The following is a 21,294-nucleotide window of genomic DNA, read 5'->3' as shown; positions in this document are numbered from 1 at the left end:
CCTCCGTTAAAGGCAAGTCCGTCGGGAAGCACCTCGTTGACAAAGATGCGGCTGTTCTTTTGGCTGTCGATGTGTCCTGTGACCGCAAATCCTGCAAGGAGTGAACACAACGATGAATATGCAAACATACATGAGGTAAACGGATAATTACAAACACAGAAATCTATCCATTTTTCACTCACCAAAGTCTCCAGTGCTGCTCGGCCTGCTCATGTGCAGTGTAAACACATTAACTGGGAAAACCTCCAACTGTTCATTGACCTACAAGATGACGGCAAACATATCAGCACACATTAAATAAAGTTTAGACAATTACTTGTCAACACATTTGTCCCCCCCTCCCTCACCATATCACTGAGGGTCTCTCCAAGTGCCACCAATCGAACCTCCACGTCCTGACCCGCTCGCCTGTGCCGTCGCAGGCAGTGCACACTCGGGTCCAGCTGTTTTACCTGTTGACAAAAGAGTCGTCAGTGTTCATCGGCCTGTGTGCGCAAGAATCCCCCCGCGTATATTTTTAATGCACTGGCACTTAGTGTGACAGCTGCTGCGTGGCCAAAGCGTGAATTATTCAGTGACTTTACACTCAATGGTAACAAATTTGTGGCGACACACAAAAAAAAAGGCATGTATGGTGTTTGTGCGTGGGCGTGGGCTGTGTGTGTGTGTGTGTGTGTCCATCTGCAGTCAGTCTTAAGGGACCATGTGAATTCAGACACAACACTACAAACACCTACTGTCACTGAAAATGTCTTTATATCGCGAACATGATCACACGCTATGCTGCAATCTATGAAAAAAGTGTGTATATATATACACACATATACACACATGGTTTTAGGGTTAGGATCAGATTAAGGATCAGGGCATTTACTTATGATAGTTATGGTCAGGGTAAGGTGCTATGTGCTAGGCTCCTACCTAAGAATGCTGCACAAGAATGTGTGTTTTTTGCTACCTTGCAGGCTGCAGAGAGAAGGTCGGCAGCTGTCTGGTCTCTTCTGAGGGGAACTCGGACTGTCAGGCCGTCTGGCATGAAGACGCACGACAGCATGATATCTGTGGCACAGCCGGTGCTGTCCCATGCACCTCCCTCAGGGGGCGACATGGAGTAAATACTGTTCAGCACGTCCAGCCTCTGTGGGAGAGGAAACAAAGATATGAGCTACAGAAAGGGAGGATACGCACAGACAACTAAGTGGATGTGCAGCAACGGGAGGAGTTTAGAGAGGAAAAAGGAGAAGAAGATCAACAGAGAAGTGGGCAGTGGATGAAAGAAAGGGGGCGGAAGAGTTGAAGTCACAGCACACAAATCAATAGAGTTCCATTAGTCTAAATGCTTGGCTTTGGATCAAGCAGCAAAGCAAAGATGTCATACAATTAGCCTCTCAGAAATTCATTTGACATAATCGCCATTGTAATGACCGTGTACACTGGCAAAAGGTCTAGACGTCCAGATGATATCTGTGCACTTCTCTGGGCCTGATTTGATTTGAAAAGCCACAAGCACAAATTTTGACTCCAGTAACGTTTAAGGTCAATTTATTTCAAAATCCGTCAAACAGGAGGTAACTATTTGTTGGTGGCATTAACAGTGAGGTTTCGGATGGTGTATTAAGGCCACCGCTCGGCCTCACAGGCTGCTATTTGGGGGTTTTTTGGTTGCGACTGTGTGTCTCTGGAGGGAAAAGCCCCAATGGTGCGTTGTGGGGCTGTGGGATAGGCCACAGTGCAGCAAGAGACCACAATCATCAAGAGCATAGATAATGAGGAAAAGCTCCATCACACCAAATGCAGTGAAAAAGCCAGTGATTCATGAATTCAGACATGGACAGAAATTATAAAATGAGATATGGGACCAAGGGGAATAATTGCAGAAATAAATGCTTTAGTGAATGGGTCTGGGTATAAAGCAAAGCATTATGGGATCATAAAAAATGTGAGTAGTTTGTGTCAGGGGTTTTTTGTCTGTGTTTTGTTGCCTCTTTAGGACCTTTACTGGCATAAACACTGACCTTGTAAGGACCAGGAGACCAAAACCTGATCCTAATGAGGCAGAACCTGTTGGTGGGGGGTGATTTCTGGGTGTTTTTTTCCAGAAGCTGAATGCTTGCTCTTAATGAATCACTGTTTTTCACCAAGCTAATGCCTCTGATTCAGAGCACCAGTTTGCTCCACAAACAAAAACAGACACAAGTTGCAGTCTAAACTCGGACAAACACTGGCAAGCGGACAAACGTTTGCCTCATTTTTCATCTAAACATTCCCTCGACTCGTCTGCTTCAAGAATCACCGCGGACATAAAGGTCACCACTGTTCCTACCCGAAAAAATGTTTTCCCACAAAACTGTTGGTGATGATGATGATGGTGGAACACAAGGTGCCACCGTCCACCTTTACCGACCTCCTCTGGGATGTGAAGTCATGCTTAGAAAACAAGAACATACTGGAGGACGAAGAAACAAGATGTCATGGCAACTGGTTGCATAAGAGTTGTGTTTGTACCCCGGCATATTATGCCATGACTGGAAAAGTAAGATTCGGTCGCCTGTGCTGACCCGAGCTGCAGCTGACTAACACTATGCAGTCTTTCATGGTCAGAGAGGGCTGTGACGGGCCGACGGTTGCCTGGTCAACGTTCCACGAGCGACTGCCAAGAGTACAGCCCAGGCACGCGCTGGACTTCAACAAGTGCCCTGTGTGGCGAGTGTGTACGCTATTTATGTTTGCATTCAGCTGAAAAAGTTTTTTCCACCCTCTCTAGTGTGGAAATCCTTTCCAAGCCAGACGACCTCCACCCTGGAGCTTCTAAAGATGGCATACGGAGCTACTGACTGGTTTAGCGGCCACTGCACAGATACAACCTTTTCCGTTCCACTTAGCAACCGAGCAACACAAATATTACAGCACTGCCTTGGACAGATTTAGTGAGCGTGAAGGGGAAGTAGGAAAATAATTCAAGAAGTCAATTTTCTTCTATTACATCGATTAAAATAGTACGAAAGGGTTCCTCTTTCCACTGCTGTGATTACACCACAATCACGCACAGTCGCACACAGACAAGGTGAAAATAATGGCCACACAGACTGGCTACTACGAGTGTCTGTTCCAGGGCAGTGAGTTTAAAGTCATAGTAGGGATGTGTATTAGAGGCTAGTGGAGTGTGGTGACACATGAAGAGGATCAGTGTGTCAGGGGGTGTGGATGGTAGGGTGGAGATCCAGAGCCAATAAAATATTACCATAAAACCTCATAGGGAATAAATGTCTTTTAATTTTCTGTGGATCACGACTGTATGTTTTTCATTATTATTACTACTTGATGTATTGTTTAATGTCTGTTTTTTAAGGTGGACCCAAGAAAGACTAGCTGCACCTAAGGGCAAAGCTAAGGGGTTTCCAAATAAATGAATTAATCTCAATAAACGCAGAAATGTAAGCATGCAGCATTCATTTAGTAAAATAGTTTTTTAGTTAACACTTTTAGCCGTTGAAACACATTCAGTCTCTCCACTGCTTACAGAAGGAGCAGGAAGACGGAGAATGTGAAAAGTAGAACCAAGCCGCTCAGTGTGTGACCTTGGTTTTAACCTTCATATGGAGGCAAAGGCAGCTGCTATAGTAACAGCCCATAAAGATGTGTATTCCTCGCTCTGCAACTGAAGTCACAACCTACAGCTTCGGTGTTAGCACACTCTCACACTGTCTGTCAGTTAAAGTCAACACACATGAAGCACAGACACACACTACACAACAGCGCACAACAAAGCTGGTGTACACACCCTTCACTTGACTTTACTTCCAAAGATTAGAGGAAGATGATTGCCCATTAGAGCAATTCACTGGATTTGTGATGCAGGAAGTGCAGCAGGCGAAATGTCATCGAGACAGAAGTGGAAAAATGTATGTGTCGGCAAAAAAATCAATAGAGCAACAGAGCTGTGTTAACCTCGTTCTCATCTGTTTTCTTACTTCACAAACTGTAGAATCTTAATCACCATTCAATCAAAATGGACCCGAGCTGTTTTTCACACTCTCATCAAAACATTAGGGAGAACTGATGGGAAGCCACTACATTTAAAGCCAAATTAAATCACTGACCCAAAGAAGGGCTTTATTGTTTCCCCAAACCATTTCCTCTTCCGAGTCCATTTCTAAACCCTTAATGAGGGCAATTTTAACACACGCCACATTCACCACAGGCTCACACTATGAATCACTGCATCCTGTGGAAAAGTGGTCTTCATAACACTCATCCCGCTCATGCTAAAAGTGTCCATTATGCTCATCTGTCTGAAATATTTTTTCCTCCAGCGTGGCTTTGATAAGATTACATTTTAAAGGATAAATGGTCGCTGTTAAAACGCAAGTCCAGCTGCCTACAGAAGATGACTGTATGACCTGGATGACTGACGACCTTTACAGACCAGTAAATACATTAACATTTCCCAGCTTTTCCTTTTCAGCTGCTGAAATAGGAGATGAAACAGCCTGACCCGAGAGGACAAAGACACGACATCAGCATTGTTTGGAGGTAAAGCTTACAGCAGTGTTTCACACATCCGAGCACGTAAACACTCAACGAACAGGATCCAATATCTCGCTGGTCACATGAGCGGAATTCACACTCGGTCATTCAACACGTTTACCATTCACTCACGCGTCCATTAACTTACTCGCAGTGTGAGCGGACTCTTGTCCACAACAGGGTGCAACAAGGTCCCACTGCTGTAAAAACCTCTTGCCAGATTTGCTGCCTGTTCATCTTGCAGACACCCGCGCATCTACATGGAAAGAATCTCTGCTTTGATCCTGGACAAATATCTTTACACAGCGCACCGTCGAAGCCATGAGAGACGGCCAAGGTCAAGGCAACAGCTGACCCTTTTCAGCTATGGCTATTTCACGCTGAAACTGATATTTCAGCACATAAAATGGTCTGCGCCACAAGGAATGATGAGACAGATGGTCGTGGGAGTTTTTTTAAAATGTACATATCAGACCTTTAGATCTTCATGTACAGACAAAGGCACTAAAAGCTGTGACCTACCTCAGCGTTCCGAGGAGGCAGCGCATATGTTTGACCTCCTTCGTCTCTCTCAAAGATCTGAAATCAAGGAACAGAGAGTCAGAACTGCAGATAAGAGATCGACTCATGGGCAATTAGGTGCCCAGCTGCTCAGGCAACACAATATTTAGACACATCCAGTGCTATTATGTAGTTTATGGAGCTATTACATAGTTAATTAAAAACTACGTGTGGCGAGTGCAGCACTTTGATACTGCTTCCACACAGGGTCTGTCGCTTTTGAAGCTACAGGAGTGGAGAGTGAGTGAGTGTGTGTGTGTGATGAGTGGTTTTTGTTTTGCATGGAGATGAAAGGGAGGGAAATGTTCGCGCAACAGATAAGGAGAGGACAAACTCTTCCCGCCTCAAAATCTCATAATTCACCCCATAGAGAGGAAATCTTTCACTTCTCCACTCAATCTTCCTCTCCACCTCCTCTCCCTGACCTGAGATTCTAAAAGGATTCGTGTCTGGCTAAACCCCCGGAGTTGGAGGTGACTCTACGGCTTTAACAACTCTATAACACAGTGGTGACAGGAACTGTCCATTATGTCAGAGTGTAACTCCAGTCCTCATCCAAAATGGCTGCAGTTATCAGGTTTTGCTGAGATAGTTTGTCACTGGACGGGGCAGACATGGTCGGTGGCACAGCTGCTGACAGAAATAGAGCATTTAGCTATAAAATAAAGCTCTTGACACAATGTCACAGGTGTTTTTTTTTTGCTGTGACTGAATTGAGGCTGAAATTCTTGCAAAATGTCGTCTTTTAACACTATATATAAAAAAATGGACCTCGTCTTCTGTCCTTTGCAATTTAACCGACATAGTTTTGCAACATGACATTCACAAATGTCACCAATTTGTGCTTCGTCATCCATTTTCTTCTAAATGGGAACATCATTTATAAATTTGACAAAATACTCAATTGAAAAAGACCTGGAACAAATACTTTACAGACATTAACTACTTTAAAATAAAGCAGACTTTTTCCCCAAAGTCTTCCATTCAAACCCAGTTCTGCAACCAGCAGAGTCGCCCCCTTTCTAATGGTTCTTCCGCAATCAGAAAAACTATGGTAGTACGACAATGTAAGCGACTGTTAATGAGCAGACTATAAATCTACCTCACCAACACAAATACATTATGAAGTGGCTGTAAACAGTGCTGCTTCACTGTAACCGGCTATTTTTAGAACGCTCCACAAACTCTCCCACAAATCCTCAGACCTTTCTGGCCTACTTCCCACAGCCTGCTGGGCCAGTCTTTTACTGTATACATAGCACTGTTAATACGGATGAGAGATGAGAGAAGAGAGGGAAGGAAATTGTGGGGAGGGGAAGGGGGGCATGACTTGTTGTCAAGAGCAGCATCGCGGTGGTAAACGGGATTTAGGTTCAGTCAACACAGATGAGTCAGTTTGGAAACTGTGGGAGAAAGAAAGAAAGAAAGACCGCCGGGTAACGCTCCAATGTTTATGCTCTGAGAACTGGGGAAAGAGGAGTTAGGAGAAGACAAAATGAGAGAAATTGGGGAAGAGATTGGGATGAATCTCTGGGCTTAAGAGATAAAATGTGCAGGGGAAATAAATAAGCTAAAACACAGTGGATTTGCGGAGAGGGGGAGGTGGATGGAGAGCAAGTATATCTTTGGAGAAAAGCGCAGTCTGAGAAACCTGAGAAGGTAACAACAGATTAAGTCCATGGACAAAAGTTTGGCGCGTGGGACGGCCTCGCTGTCCAAATCCTTCTCCAGCCAAACATGTCCAGCCAAGGAGCTGATGTCATCGTTCAGAAAACGGCCAAGGCTACACTTCTCCCAAAGAGTAACAGAAAAGTGAAACTGACAACGCAACGACCGCTCGCTCAAACAACACAGAAACAGCAGATGCCCGGGAAAACCCGGCACTCTGAAAATCACCAACAGCCAGTAAATATTCCTTATTTGACTCCGTGTACAGACAAGAAAGACCACGCACTAAAAAGAGGGGAAAAAGGTAAAAAGAAAAAAAAAAAGAGAGAGAGGCTGTTATTTAGCGTCTTACACCAACCATCTGCTGATGACTGCAGGGCTGAGGGAAGAGTGGAGAATGCCATCTACCACATATGGCTTTTAATAATTCATGTGTGAGCTGCAGCGCCACCTCGGCCTTCTGCGCTGTGAGGTGTAACTGAACCTCATTAGGCCGACAGGCTGGACTTCCCCAGAAAATAAGAACACACACACACACACGTACTGTATGCAAATGATCCAACATAAATATCACAAAGCAGGTGGATGAACTCGATAAGGGCAAGTGGAACGGGACGGGGCATTTTGTGAAGAACATGACTGGCTCTTAACTGTGTTTACGCGATAAACAACGCGGCGCCGTAGTGATATCACTGCGAAAAGGGACTTGTTAATCAAAACCATGCTCCTTCTCACTTCCTGTAGTCGCAGCTAATGAACAGAGGTCCATAAAAGACAAATTTCCTGCAGCAATTCTTAAAATAGACCACCAAAGAGAAAAACATCCCCCAGGGCCATACCTTTAGCGTACAGAGAGGTGGATTTCTGTAAATAAATAAATAGCCTGCCATGGGTCTAATTACTAACCTAAGAGGATTTTCAGATTCCCCCTGCATATATGGGTAAAGAATGCTCCCCGTTGTTTACAATGATGGGAGGTTTGCACTCAAGCTTACCAGAAAGCAGAGGGGGGGATGTGAGCTTATGTGCATCTAATTAATAAACTCTCCTTAGGGGGAAAAATGTGCTATAAGCAGCATGTGACTACAAGAATATGCTGTACATGTGAGTAAGCAATAAAACAACATGTTTTCAGGTTGTTTGACTAACAAACGCTCAAAATATGCACCGAGGGTGTTGTGGATGAAAGCAGCTTTTCTCCTCTGCACTATCACACAGTGTACAGTGTACAGTATATCAATCATGTGCAGACCTGCTTATGAATATGCCGTGTTCTCATTGTGGTATGGTTTGGTACAGAATGGTACATATTGGAATGGTAAAGCCCTGTGTCACAGGCTTCCGTTTCGACTGACAACAGTACCTTTGATTGACTGAACATCGTGCCAAACGACGACATTGGATGCGACACAATAGACACTAATGGAGGCGATAAACTGGGGGAGTTTGCCTCGACTTCCATTGGATATTTACACCAATCACAAGGCAGTGACGTCGCCCAATCAGCAGATTGTCATGGGTGGAGCCGGTCTTACCATATCCTACCATTTCACTTTGGTACCACCACAAAATTGTTAAGAATGGAACAGTTGGGGCAGGTTATTTTGGTACCATTGGTTTCCTAATGGAAACGCAAAAAAATACGTACCATACTGTACCAAACCAAACTATTCAATCCAGACCACCTGACGAGTTTCATTCCGCCGTTATTCAAATGAGATTAGTGTCACCTCGAGGTCTAAGTGCTGCGTTCGGGCTTTAGACAAACACAGAAACGAGTGCAGTTTGTTATGCGGTCTTTCATCTTACAACCACATCTGTTTTATAATAGAAGTGACTCCCCACGGGCTTGTTACAAGTCACATATTTAAAAAAAGAAAAGGAAAAATCTTCTACTCGTCTTTTCTTTTTTGTTGCTTTTTTGTTTCAGGCACAAAATGTCACACGCAGAGAGAACATGGTAATTTTTGTGACAAGAAAATAGCAGCAAAGTGCAACCAACATCTTGAACATAGATGAAGCTACAGAGCAGCGCATAGTTTTAGCCTAAGGCAAGAAATCTGCACTGCGTTTGATTACAAAGAAAACACCAACAACGCTGCTTTTTTCCAGCAACGTTTTCTCATATTTGTGTATGAGATTTCGAGTCAAAGGGTTGAAACGTATGAAATAAAACAAAAATATACCTGCGATACAGAGGGCCTCTTGTCCCGGCCTCGTTTCGTGAGGTTGTCGAGGCCTTTGAGCGAAGAGAAAAGACCTCTTTTGCGCTGTCTATAGGTCAGGGAGAAGGAGCGCCTCCTGAGCGTGGCTTCATCTCTGGAACAGATCTGAACAGATTTCACGATATCAGGACAGGATAATCATCAACCATCATAATTCATCTAATCAAAACCATAATTAGGTTCTTCCTGCAGTAATTCATAACGGGAGTATTATGATTAAAAGGATTGCAGGGTTACTGTTCGACATCATGTGAATTGAAACTGACGCATCAAATATGAGAGAGGAAAATCTCCAGAAAAAACATGCTAGAGAAGCTGTTGGTTCTCTGATTGGTCTGTTCCAGTGCTCATCCTGGGGTTCCTCACCAGTGCGTGGAAGGAGGAGACAGAGAAGATCCCCAGACGTCCCAGAGTGCTTTTGGTGGGGCGGCTGGCAATAGCTAGCAGGCTCTTTGGGTTGGGCAGCTCTCCACCCTGAAGACTGGCCAGGTAACAGCGCATCCTGAAGAGGTCCATGTTGAACCTCTCCAGATTCTGCTCCCACTGCTGGATCTGAAGGACAAGAAGGAATTTTAATTAAAAAAAATTGTTATTCAGAGTCCACTAAATTTGCTGGTGGCCGAGAATAGAGACTTTCAGGGGAGGTAATGGCTTTAGAAAAGGGAGGAGGGGAAAGGGGGAGTCAAAGAAAGAGATCTGGGGTCAGTTGAGTGCTTTCCATCAAGATGCAATTGCTTGCAGATGTTGGTAGAAGGTGAGGGCATACATTGGGGGAGGTTTGGTAGTGAGGGGTGACTGCATATCTCGCAAGTATGTGCGCAGTAAATCTAAATGCCCATTTTTTATGTAAGTCTAGAGAGGATTGTGATGTTGCACAGACCACCCGTTAAAAACTCTGCACCACACACACAACCTACAAGTACGCACGCACACACACACACACAATTTACAGTTGCCCTCCCCATCCCTGCGTGCACTATGTAAGCTATGAGAAGGTGCTTATTCTGCTGGCTGGAGACTTGTTTTAATGAGAACACTCAAGTTAAACAACCCTCTATAACAACTGACTTTAATAGGTCTCGTCTGCGCTGCGAGTTCATTCACAATAACACACCCTATGGCGTTGTCCCATTAGGTCACACTCACATTAACGGGCATTCTTTAGGACGAGCAGCAAAGCTGAGGAGGGACGGGGGAGCGCTGTTTTATGAACCTTCGACTCAAACAAAGTCTAACATCTTAAACAAAGACCTTGCACAGAGATCGCCACGGGACCAAACTGAGCTTTGTTATGCACTAAACCCCATGAAAATGGCTCTATGTATATGTAGCAGTGGCCTTGGTTAACAAGTCAGTGATGTTCAGCCATTATTGTGCTGTGAGCTCTGCTGCTTGGAGTCAACAAATTCTGGCTACAAATGGCCTTGTGTTCTGGCATTTCAATAATTGAGGAGTGAGGGATTAACGGCATCCACCTCAGATTTTATCTCCAAGAAACCCAGTGCAGTTAAAAATCAGAGAAACCCTGATTACTACAAGCACATACAACTTTTTCAGAGTTGTTCCCTTTGGTAGAACATTATCCCAGCTAAGGAAACACACCCTTGTTCCATACATTTCACAGCTCAGCCTCTACTTGATCTTTTACGTTCAGCAGCTTTTATTGGTTATCGTTGGCTATAGCTGTATATGTGTAGAGCCATTACAGAGAGTGATCATTTTACGACTCTTTTCTTCTTGTGCTACCGTTATAACGTGTCAAAGCGTTTGATTCAATAATATTCACTGATGGCCACCGTAACCCCGAGTGAGGAAGTGCCACAGTCTCTTCGGCTTAATGCCATTCATTGCCAATGGATCATTTGGAAATTTTTAAAAAAAGGTCAGTTATTCTGAATAAAGGTTACATACAGAGTCAATGAACATGAACCACCAAAGCTAATGATTTATCACAGAGACATGGATGACTGTGGTCTCTGTGTTCTCATCTCTTAAATTGGTAAAGTGACAAAAGTGTATTCCTTTCACATTTTCACTTTGTGCGACACCAACTCTGACAGGTCTAATTCTTGGCGTTACTCAAAGACCTCGTAAATACCCAAAGGAACATTTTTATTCTCCTGCTATATTTGGCTCATTTTATATATGCAAATACACAGTGATCTGAGAAAGAAGTGCTTTGACAATGACGTAGTGGATGGAGGTATCGCCAAGTACATCAGCCCTTTCTTCACAAGCAAAGACAAACTTAAGTGAGTCGCTGCTTCCTAAAACCACACATCTATGTATAACTTATTCCAGAGGATCCATGCGTGTCTTTACACGTAATCTGTATGCGTTCGTCCAATAAGTCAGATATCCAAAATAGTCTGTGGCAGAAAATCCAATTTGATGATTCATGCCAGGGTGTATCACTGACGAATGGGATTTTTGGTTTATGGAGTTTACTGCTTTATAAAAGAGGTAGTACTCAGTAGCAATAGGACAACCAACCAACATCGACGAAAAGCAAGGCACGTTTAGACCCATCTGGCCTCTGTGCACTTCTTATTTACATCAATTTCAGAGCAATTAACCTCAGAAGATACGAGTCTGTCTTTCAACAGATTCTCATCTTTGCTTGTTCCCCCTCTTTAACATCTGCTCCATGCTCTCGGTAAAAGCTCTAATGTATAATAAGTCTTTCAATGCAACTCGATCACAGTGTATATGTGTGTGTGTGTGTAAAAGGAGGCAAAGAGACTTCAAAAGATGTCAGCTGGCACTGATTTCAGTAGACATGGGTGGGGGTGGGTGGGAACATCAAAGTAGTGCCCTGTTGGTGCTAGACAACCCCACCAAAACCTTAAATCTATCATCAGCCTCTGGGCGCCTGTACCAGAGTCTTGTCCCGTACCCCTCTGACCCTATCATTGACTCCAATCCCGTCTGTCTCTTCCGTCTACTCTGAACTGGCATAACTGGCTAAATGGAAACAGATCCAGGCTCACAGTCAGTCTCGTAGCCAGGCAGTGACATCTCCACTCATCACGACTCCGCTGACTTGTGTAAATCTTGCAGCACTTCTTATTTAAGCTTCCACTCAAGGTGTTTTAACGCAAGACCAAATAACAGCACTCCTGATATAGAGAGTGTTACTTTTTCCCTTTCTAGCACTGAAATGCTAGTAAGTGTGCATGGACATGGGCCACTGGCATCACATACGACATATGCTTTAACAGACACTTATGGTCTCGGACTACCTGAGGTGCAAGTACACAAAATCAGCCAGATTTTCCCACATTTCACAACAACCACTTGTGTCTTGTTAAAGTATTTGTTTTCTGGCGTAGCTACAGGTTATGGGCTTTTTATACTCATGTAATCAGCTGAATGTAGGCTAAAGCACAGTGCTAGGTGCTTTGGATTCTCCCCCAGGCTGTGGAGAAGGAGGAGGAGGAGGATAATGCATTTTTTGAGAGACCGTTACTGGGAAACATCTGGAATAACAATTTGACGCTCGGGGAGGCAAGCTGCTCCCCTGGGCTCCTTGTGATGCGTTTGGGGACTGATGCATTCAGGCCACTTTACTCGCCCACAGACATAATGACACGGGAGTTTGAAAAATCAGCTGATAATAAAATAAATAATCCAACAGGGACCCTCCAATATTCTCAGTGACTCATGAGATTCATCTGTTATCATCTCACCTGGTTCTCAATAGCCTTGCGGTTCTTTGGGTCGTTGACGACGGTCAGCTGCAGCTCAGCCATTTTCTTCATCTTTCCGTCCATGTCAATCTTCTGCAGCAGACCGCGGACCTGGCTCCGTAGCAGACGCACAGTGTCCTCCTTCCCCTGGCGCTTAGCCAGCAGCGAGGCACTGGCCGAGTGGATGGATGTCACCCAGTTCTCTAGGTCGGTCTGGTTGCTAGCCTGAAAGGCCAAAGAGACATGTTTTAATTTGAAGTAGCAAAGCTAATATTCCTTATTTGCTAACATTGCTAACACAGCTGTGTTATTCTATCATGTATCACTATAACATCATAAGGTGGCAATTTAGGCCTTTGTAGATCAATAAAAAACAACTATGAGAGACTTGAGAGAAACTGAAGTTATGAAGTGATGCTGAAAAACATATATTTTCACCCTAAATAAGACATTTCATGCACATATTCCTCTTTCTAGGATGACTCATTTGTACGCAGAACATTTGTTGTGAACCCCTTTTTAGAAAGGAATGACTCATGCTGAACCATGTGGCAAGGTGAGTGAAGACAAATCCCTTTATGTTACAGAGGTTATTTTCTCCATTCTTGCTTCTGGGGCTATGTCAATATTTTATCACATGTAAGTAAGTAAGGACACTGTATCCCAGTGCAGCCTATGAAGCTTGTTATTTTGAGTGTAGGAGTTGCCATGGAAGAAGCCAGGGCTCTGCATGAATTTGGTACCAGTATGAAGGTCAGTAAGCACAACAGGCAAATGAGATGTGCACTAGGAATTTTAGCTGAGAACGTGGGCCCTGCATGTCCTTCGAAAGTTGAAACTGGCCATTTCATATGCGTCACTCAAAGGAAGTAGTGCCTCTCATATGAAACCCTGCACTGTAACTGTGTCTGTGGGAACATGTTACCTGAAAGAGGTAAACATCTCCATACGAGTTGCTAAGGCAGAAGACGTTCTCCTTTTTGGGATGTTCAGGAACAGCCTGGACGATGCTGTCCTCGGCCAAGAGAGCATAGCGGGGAGACAGTTCCTGCTCTGAAGAGCCTTTCCCATAAGTCTCGTAGAAGAGCAACGTACATCCTGAAAAACAGGGTGTGGGAATACATACACAAAGGTAGATAATGGACAAGAGATTGACACAAATGTAATGAATGATTCATGTGCATCACTAAGTGTATATTGTGAACGTTTGCAGCTTTAAAAACCTTCAACAAAAGCTGGGATGTAAACAGCAAGTTTTACTCCCAAATTGCCACTCCACAGTCTCAGGCTCACCTTTAAGGGTCACCCAGTACTGCTTCCACTTGCGGCGATTGACCAGCTCCAGCTTCCTGTCTTTGTGCAGCGTGACAAGAGGTTTAAAAGAAAGCCAGCCAGCCCGTCGGACTACTCCCTGTTCCTTTTCAAACAGTAGGTCGAGCTCCTCCAGAGAGCCCTCTGCCGACTCGCAGCTACTCTCGCCCTCTTCAGTGCCAATAGATGGGTCTTTTGTATCACCTGCTCCTCCTCCTCCTCCTCCCTGTCCAATGCCCATGTCCAGCTCCCTCATGAAGTTCTCATAAATGTTCTGGCGGAGGGCGTCGCTGGTCGTTTGGTGAATGGCTCCTGAGGATTGGGTCCTGGACGCACCTGGGAACCAGACGAGGCTGGAGACCTGGGAAGGAGAGCTGGTGTCTGCCGTCAGGCCATCGACTCCACTGTCAAAAGCGTCACTCAGGTCCTTGTACCTGGTTTCCTATAATTAGGTCAGAAAAGTAGGAAAGAAAGAAAGGCATGATGAGCATGATTATCACACTGGAATGAGCAGGTATACCTGGGATATTTGAACCGAGGTAAACCTACTAAAACAGGCAATTATACCATTCTGACTGCCAGTGACTGGTCTGCCCTGTGGTGTTCTTTTCACTCTAACATCACCCGTTAATGAATTGTGATATCAAAGGCAACAGGGAATGAAACAAGTCAAAGGAGGAGAAAAAAAACACAACGAAGCTCACTGACAATGTAATTGCAGTTGCTTTTTATACAAAATGTATAAGTACACTGCAGTCCTTCTTTTAATCAATTATTCAGTTGATGATTGATGAAATAAAAAAATATTGAGTGCTAATAAAAAGTTCTAAAAAAGTAAGGACTTTGGCCACAAGCTCGCACAGACCGAAACTGGGAGTGGGCCTTTCAATTAGCCCTGGGGCACTGGAGAATTGCAAGAGAAAATGTTGAAAAAAAAATCTAGTCAAACCACTCAAACCTACTTCAAAGTCTGCATTACAGTCTCCAACTCTTTTGCAAGGCTGAGAAAGTGGGACAATTTCCTGTGATGGCACCTTGGAGGTTGGACCCCCTCCAGGCTCAGACAATGTCACGTCATCACAGGTCTGCCTTAGCTTCCCATTTCTTCAAATGAACACTTGATGGAATTGCCTCTTCTCGGGTCTAATAACAGCCTACCTACACTTGAGTAGATTGCAGCATCAATTCTGCCCTTGGCTACAAAGTGGAGTGTTCTCAGCATGCAGACGCAGTATGTGGCATCACGACGATGCTTATTCTACGTGTTTGTTTGCTCATGATTCTCACTCAGCTCTGACCATGTCTGTATCCATGTTTTGTGCCATTCCTTAATATTTGGTGAGGAATTCCTCATTTTTCTTATCACATCCTGAAACCAGACTTTACATAGATCCTGTTTAGCTTCAAGGCAGCAATAAACTCAGCGAACCCACATTGTTCACTTAAGGACAGCCTTTGTTCGACTATTACGTACAACTGTCACTGCAGTAATTATATACTGCAGCTGTAGGGGTGGATTTTCAGCGACTTCCCCTCGTTTCCTTCTCCAGGCACAGCCCAAATTTACCCACCCTCTCCCTCACCTTCTTCCAGCTGACTTTCATTAAGGGCAGGTTCTTGGTCTTTGGCATCAGGGTCACAGTGTGACCTTTAGTTCAAACCCACAACAACATTCTCGAGGCCAAGTGGAGGTTGAACCAGAGCTGAGAAATGCTCCTGATTTTGGAAGACCTGCTGACAAGAGGCAATGTGACCAACCCTCAGATATGCTGTATAAAAATGTGCCATAAAGCTTTGACAGTCAATGAAATTACTACCAAACAACAACAAGCTGTAATAGAATTATATGGACGTTTGTGCTATAGGTTAAGGGAGGAGAAAACCTTCGCAGACACTATTTTACTTGGATGAACAATACAGATCGGAGATTGGTCTGTAAACGGCCAGCTGCACTGCACATGTGCAGCTCATTCTTGTCTGTAACTCTGTGCTGTGTGGTCACGGTGCTTCTCTCTCTCCCTCCCTCCCTCCCTCCCTGTGTCTGCAGCCAGACCAGTTCTCCACCCACAGGGAATCGAGCCAGATGCAGCTCACTCGTGCAAATTTTGTTCCTCAGAAAGTGCTCATTAGATTTGTCACTAGTAACTTTTGGGGGGAAAAAAGTCACTCGAGGGGTCTGAAAAGTCGCCAAGTCGTCTCAAAGTCTGCAAGTTGTCAACACCGACAACTAGCATTGGGATTTTGTTATTTGCTTAAAGAAAATTGGAGGTGTCAAATCAATTGTTCTATATGTTTCTAGTATTTATATTAAGCACCCTAAATTGTGAAAGGGAACATATTCTTCTTCGCGTCTATCACCTCTGACCATTTAAATGTTCCGGCCTTTTATCAGCTTTATGTCAATAAGAAAACAAACCAACATTAACATGCGGATACTCGTCTGGCCCCAAACTGGATAAGTACCTGCACATGGCCATAGATTAACATGGCATTATGTCAAGCAGGAGATTTAAAGGCAGACATTACTAATGCAAAGTGAAAGCTGTGGAACACTCAAAATGATTACTGGCTGCCTCTTCGGTATTTGTCACTGCACACTCAGGTGACAGTGTCAAGGCAAAATGTATCATACATTACACTCAGCAACATGTGCCATTTAGGTACAAGGAGAAGCTCACAAATTCCCAAGAGAGAGAAAAAAAAAAACATCTGAATGCAGCGATTGTCCCTATTCTGTCCTTTGGTCTGTTGTCAGAACCAAGTGACTGAACACCAATCCTTATTAGCAGATTTACTCTTAAGGACTGTGAGGAGAGCCCAGAAAATCTGCACCACATAACACCAAGGACAACCTCGAGTCATTCATTAACATTAGAAGAGGGGTGGAGTTAAATCTTTAGCTAGGATTTAGTTGCTCTCTACCAGAGCCTTTCAGAGGCTTACAGCTATTCTCCCGGCGCTGCCTAAACAGTGTTTCCTAAAAACTTGGCTTAACAAATTAATGCAGAAGCGACTGCTTTCAAAGGCTGAATGTAGAGAAGGAGACTGGTTCAGGCTCCATTTGAACAAATGTTTTGTCAGATTAAAGCTATTAAGACCGTGGTGGTTGTAGAGCACACTGCTCTTAAACACGTGTAAACGACATGCAGACAACTTGTGGTTATTTCCAGCATCTCCTCTGACCCCTGCCTGTTAACACAAGTGTTATTTTACAAAGAGGAAAACATACATCAGCTGTCTGCTCTGCGTATCATACATTAATATTTCACTACAGCATCTTAGATCAGCCATCGATTCAAATGAAACCTTAAATCTTGGGGTAAAAATATCAAAATACCCTCAACTTCACACACAATCTGTACGCATTAAAAACTTAAATGCACCCACCCAGGTAAAGTTCAAATGACATCTGCACATCGTCCCCCGCCTTCTCATCGTAGGTGCCTCGCATGTGTAATAGGTAGTGCTGCTCATCCTTGTTCCACCATCATTAAAATAACAAGACTCAGCACTGGTTGCCTTACAAATTTCATTCTGTGCCACCCCGCTGTGCCCTGTCCTCAGACAGCTGGTATTGTGCTGCAAAGGACCACAGGACGGTGGTTGGTTAGCCGGCCATGCCAGGACAACCACTGAGGCTCACGATCAAAAAACATAAAGCCTTGCCAGACTGAATGTCTGTGTATGACTCTTAGTGCTGTCATCCTGTTTAATAAGCTGTTCCTCTCGGGCTAATGATTAAAGAACTGCACATGACGACATAAAAAATGATGAGTTTAACTACTGTGTGTAACTTTTAAATGAAAACAAATGTCGGTTACATTAGCACAATGTTGATTAGGCCTATTAGCTCCAAACAATCATTTCGTGTGGCCTGGTAAAAAACATCAACATTACACTAGTAAAGCGAGAAAGGCTGGTAGAGATGAATGAAATAAAGCAACACATTTATATCAATGTGATTCCAAAACCCCATCGTGGACTATCATACCTGGGACTTCCTCTTCTTGCGGCTGAGACTGCCCGTCCAGTCACTGAAGCGTCTCATGCGGTTTTTGATGGAGTCTCTCTTGTGAGAGCCAAATTCTGGCACACTCTTCTCCTGGTGCTGTTCCTGGTCAGGATGGTGGTCCAGGTCCTCGCTCATGGTGTGGGCTTTGGGCCTGCGGCAGGGCAGAGTGTATGAGGAGTACTGCCGGACCTCGGAGCACTCTTCCTCTAAGGGCACATCCAGGACAGATGCGAAGGAGGCTCGGTGTGGCCTCCGCCCTGGTGGCGGCTCCTGTAACTGGGACGACAAGTCGCCGGCTGTGGGGAAGGTGGCAGCCATTGAGGAGTCCCTGTAGAAATCTGTGATCGATACAGGGGGAGATTGCTCGCTGAGCGAGTCATGTTCGTGGATGGGCGACTGAACTTGAGTACTGCTGGCAGAGGAGGGTTGGTCTTGCTCGCACATCTCTGTACTGGGCCCCCAGGGGCTGTCGTACCAAGAACCGTCGGAGCTCAGCGAGCTTCCTTTGCTGGTCCTGGCTGTGGATGAGGTAGAGGCAGGTGGAGGACCACAGTGGTGGCCATCCAGCCCACTACCACTGGAACCAGGCAGACTGGAAGTCGAGGCAGACTCCACATTGGGCGAGAACTTGAGGAGTTGCACGGGGCCAGTGGCCTCATCCAGAATGAGGGGATTGCCAGAGGTGTTGGTGAACTCCACCCTGAGACTGCCATCCTTCTTTATCACCACGCGGGGACTGCTTTGTTCCTCTAAAACTTCTTGTTCATCGCCGTCTTTCTCCAGGGCGTTCACATTGAGCTCAGCCCCATAAGGATTATCTTCGTACTCATCTGACATATGACGCTTTCGCGTAGCACATCCAGGAGGTCGATGCCAGCGATGATCACTTGGACTGCCCTTAAGCCCCTTAGAAATTAAGTCACAGTGGCGAGTGGAGTAAGGCTGTCTGCTTTTAGGAGGCGACAAACAGCCACGGCCGATACACCTGGCCTTGTACCCTGAGCCTAAAGGAGCACTTCTCCACCATGTATGCGGTGACAAAGAGTCATCTTTGGCTGAACGGAGCTTCAGTGGATATGGCTTCGGTTTCCCAAGGAAGACAAAGCTGGTGCCTTTGGGCCCTTGGATGCTGTACTGGCTCTCGGAATTTCCCATCTCTGTCGGAGGAAAAAACGAAAACAAACCAGTGTCACAATTCATGCTTACGACTGGTATAATACACTACCGTTCAAAAGTTTGGGCTCACTTAGAAATGCCCTTATTTTTAAGGAAAAGCTCTTTTTTTCAATGAATATAACATTGAATTAATCAGAAATACACTCTATACATTGTTAATGTGGTAAACGACTATTCTAGCTGCAAACGTCTGGTTTTTAATGGTATATGTTTCCAGCAACCATCTCTCCAGTGTTCTAATCTACATTGTGTTAGCTAAGGCTATTGCATGAACACATAACTCATAAACAATAAAGGCTAGATTCCCATAAAACCATAGATACCCACTATATTTTGCAGTAGCAGGTCTAACATCTTCCTCATGGTTTTGAAAGAGCATAACTGTGAGAAATCCTGCCACATCTGGTCATTAACCTGTTTGCACTACCTCTGTCAATCGACTCCATCGCTCTTTCTCTTCATCGACAGAAGTCACGTCAGACAAACAGGATTCAGCCGTCATGGTTGTTATGTGAGACAGAGTTCAGGACAATGGGGAAAATCACTCCCCGGCTGTCCACAACAGCTTTACATTAGGGACAGAGAGCCGTGACCAGAGACATATTTCATTACAGGGCTGATGCTGCGGCACATAAACTATTGTGACAGGATTAAATTATGGGGCCACATAAACACCTTCAACTGTCCACAAGTCTTTGAATAAGAGTTAAAGAAGATCGGCTACACTATAGGAGAAAAAAAACTAATGACTGAGAGACTTTAAAAGGTGGGGTTAAATATGATCAATCATAATAACAGTGAAAGCCCAGTTATGAAGGCAATTCTCAGACTCACCTGTTTGAATGTCTGGTCTCAGATTGGAGCTCCCATGCACGGTTCTCTCCACCTCATATCTCAAAATAGACTTCTCCCTCGGTCATGTGGCTCATCTGAAATGAACAGAGAGAGAGACTTAGTTGCTTAGTCTGCCTTTCACAGCACTGTATAATTTACTTCATGCAATGACCTCCGTGTTTGATAACAGGTACGCCAGCTAAAGAGTAGATGCAAATCCCCCCAGCATTTGAGATAAAACCGTGTTTCTAAACGGGATAAACAAAGTCAGCGCAGTGCTGAAACAGCAAAAGGGCTGACATTGTCTTCCTTTAAGGAATCTGAAATGTTTCTGTGTCTGCAAAAGAGCATTGTTCTCATTGGCCGTTTTTAAAAGAATGACAAAACCAATAACACATGAGATAAAAAGGACCAATAAACAACATCGTACTGTACAAGCCAGCACAGTAGAGTAGTGCCACCCTGGCACTTCTGTATGACTAGTTTAAAAAATTCAACTCCACCCCCACAAATTTAACTCTCCTCAAACAGGCATCCAAACTAAACATTAGTCACATTTTTCCACCTCCCCAGAAGTAAATGACGTCGTCTTTGATCGTGGTTTGAGAATGTTTTTTTTTTTTCAAGATCCGGCTACAGTTTGCCTGCTTGTTTATTTTTAAACCTTGGAATCCTAACTTGCTGCCTTTTTTTTTACTCGCCGCCGCCAAATTTGTCCCGGGGCAGGATCCAAAACCAGAAACGGCTACAGAGGCACCGCGCATCTTCTGAGAAGCAGGAGTGACTCAGTCTGTTCTGTGTGTAAAATAACCCACTCACAGTACAGCACAATCAGCTCACACTCCAGGGTGGCTTTCAAATAGAGCTAGCTCTTCTAAGCCTCACCGCACACATACAGCATGTGTAAGGTTACAGTGTAAACAGCCAACCGCCTAAAGCCCTAACCTTCAGGATTAAGTGATCTGCAGAATTAAGGGTTTATCAGCTCCTGCGTGGATGCACCTCGACTGTGAGGTGAGATTACAGCGTTGGCTGACTGAGCAAAATGGACTACTGTAAAAGCATGTGTTTAATAGATGACGCAGAGTAGGAAACGCCGTGGTACTTTAGGTATAAAGCACGTGGCACTAAATCCTGAAGTTCAAAGGTAGGTCAAATATCCCGGTGAAAGTGAAAAATCAAACATGACAAGGAGCCACATAAGGGAATTATTCTGTCATTATGTAAGTGTGAAAAAGTAGCGGTGGAAACTTGGTGGCCAGAAATACGATCAGAGGAGTAACTTAACACT

The 21,294-nt window shown here is 44.4% G+C and overlaps 1 protein-coding gene across 1 annotated transcript in view; it reads right to left on the bottom strand.

Annotated features, from left to right (window-relative positions):
- tiam2a (TIAM Rac1 associated GEF 2a) overlaps positions 1–21,294 on the bottom strand; it is a 62,539-nt gene that overhangs the window by 22,004 nt on the left and 19,241 nt on the right. The window contains exons 2-13 of the mRNA XM_083908184.1: positions 20,004–20,098; positions 17,973–19,150; positions 13,964–14,423; positions 13,596–13,768; positions 12,671–12,895; positions 9,348–9,533; positions 8,943–9,086; positions 5,050–5,106; positions 959–1,138; positions 348–452; positions 183–261; positions 2–91 (exon numbers count right to left, since the gene is read on the bottom strand). Coding sequence (XP_083764310.1) covers positions 2–91; positions 183–261; positions 348–452; positions 959–1,138; positions 5,050–5,106; positions 8,943–9,086; positions 9,348–9,533; positions 12,671–12,895; positions 13,596–13,768; positions 13,964–14,423; positions 17,973–19,148 — 2,875 coding nt within the window. The 5' untranslated portion in view covers positions 19,149–19,150; positions 20,004–20,098. The remainder of the gene's footprint in view (position 1; positions 92–182; positions 262–347; positions 453–958; positions 1,139–5,049; positions 5,107–8,942; positions 9,087–9,347; positions 9,534–12,670; positions 12,896–13,595; positions 13,769–13,963; positions 14,424–17,972; positions 19,151–20,003; positions 20,099–21,294) is intronic.

The sequence above is a fragment of the Microchirus variegatus genome (genome assembly GCF_963457635.1).
Source record: "Microchirus variegatus genome assembly, chromosome: 21".
Taxonomy (NCBI): Eukaryota; Metazoa; Chordata; class Actinopteri; order Pleuronectiformes; family Soleidae; genus Microchirus; species Microchirus variegatus.
Note: the sequence above shows the minus strand (reverse complement) of the source record. Positions and strands in the feature narration are given on the sequence as shown.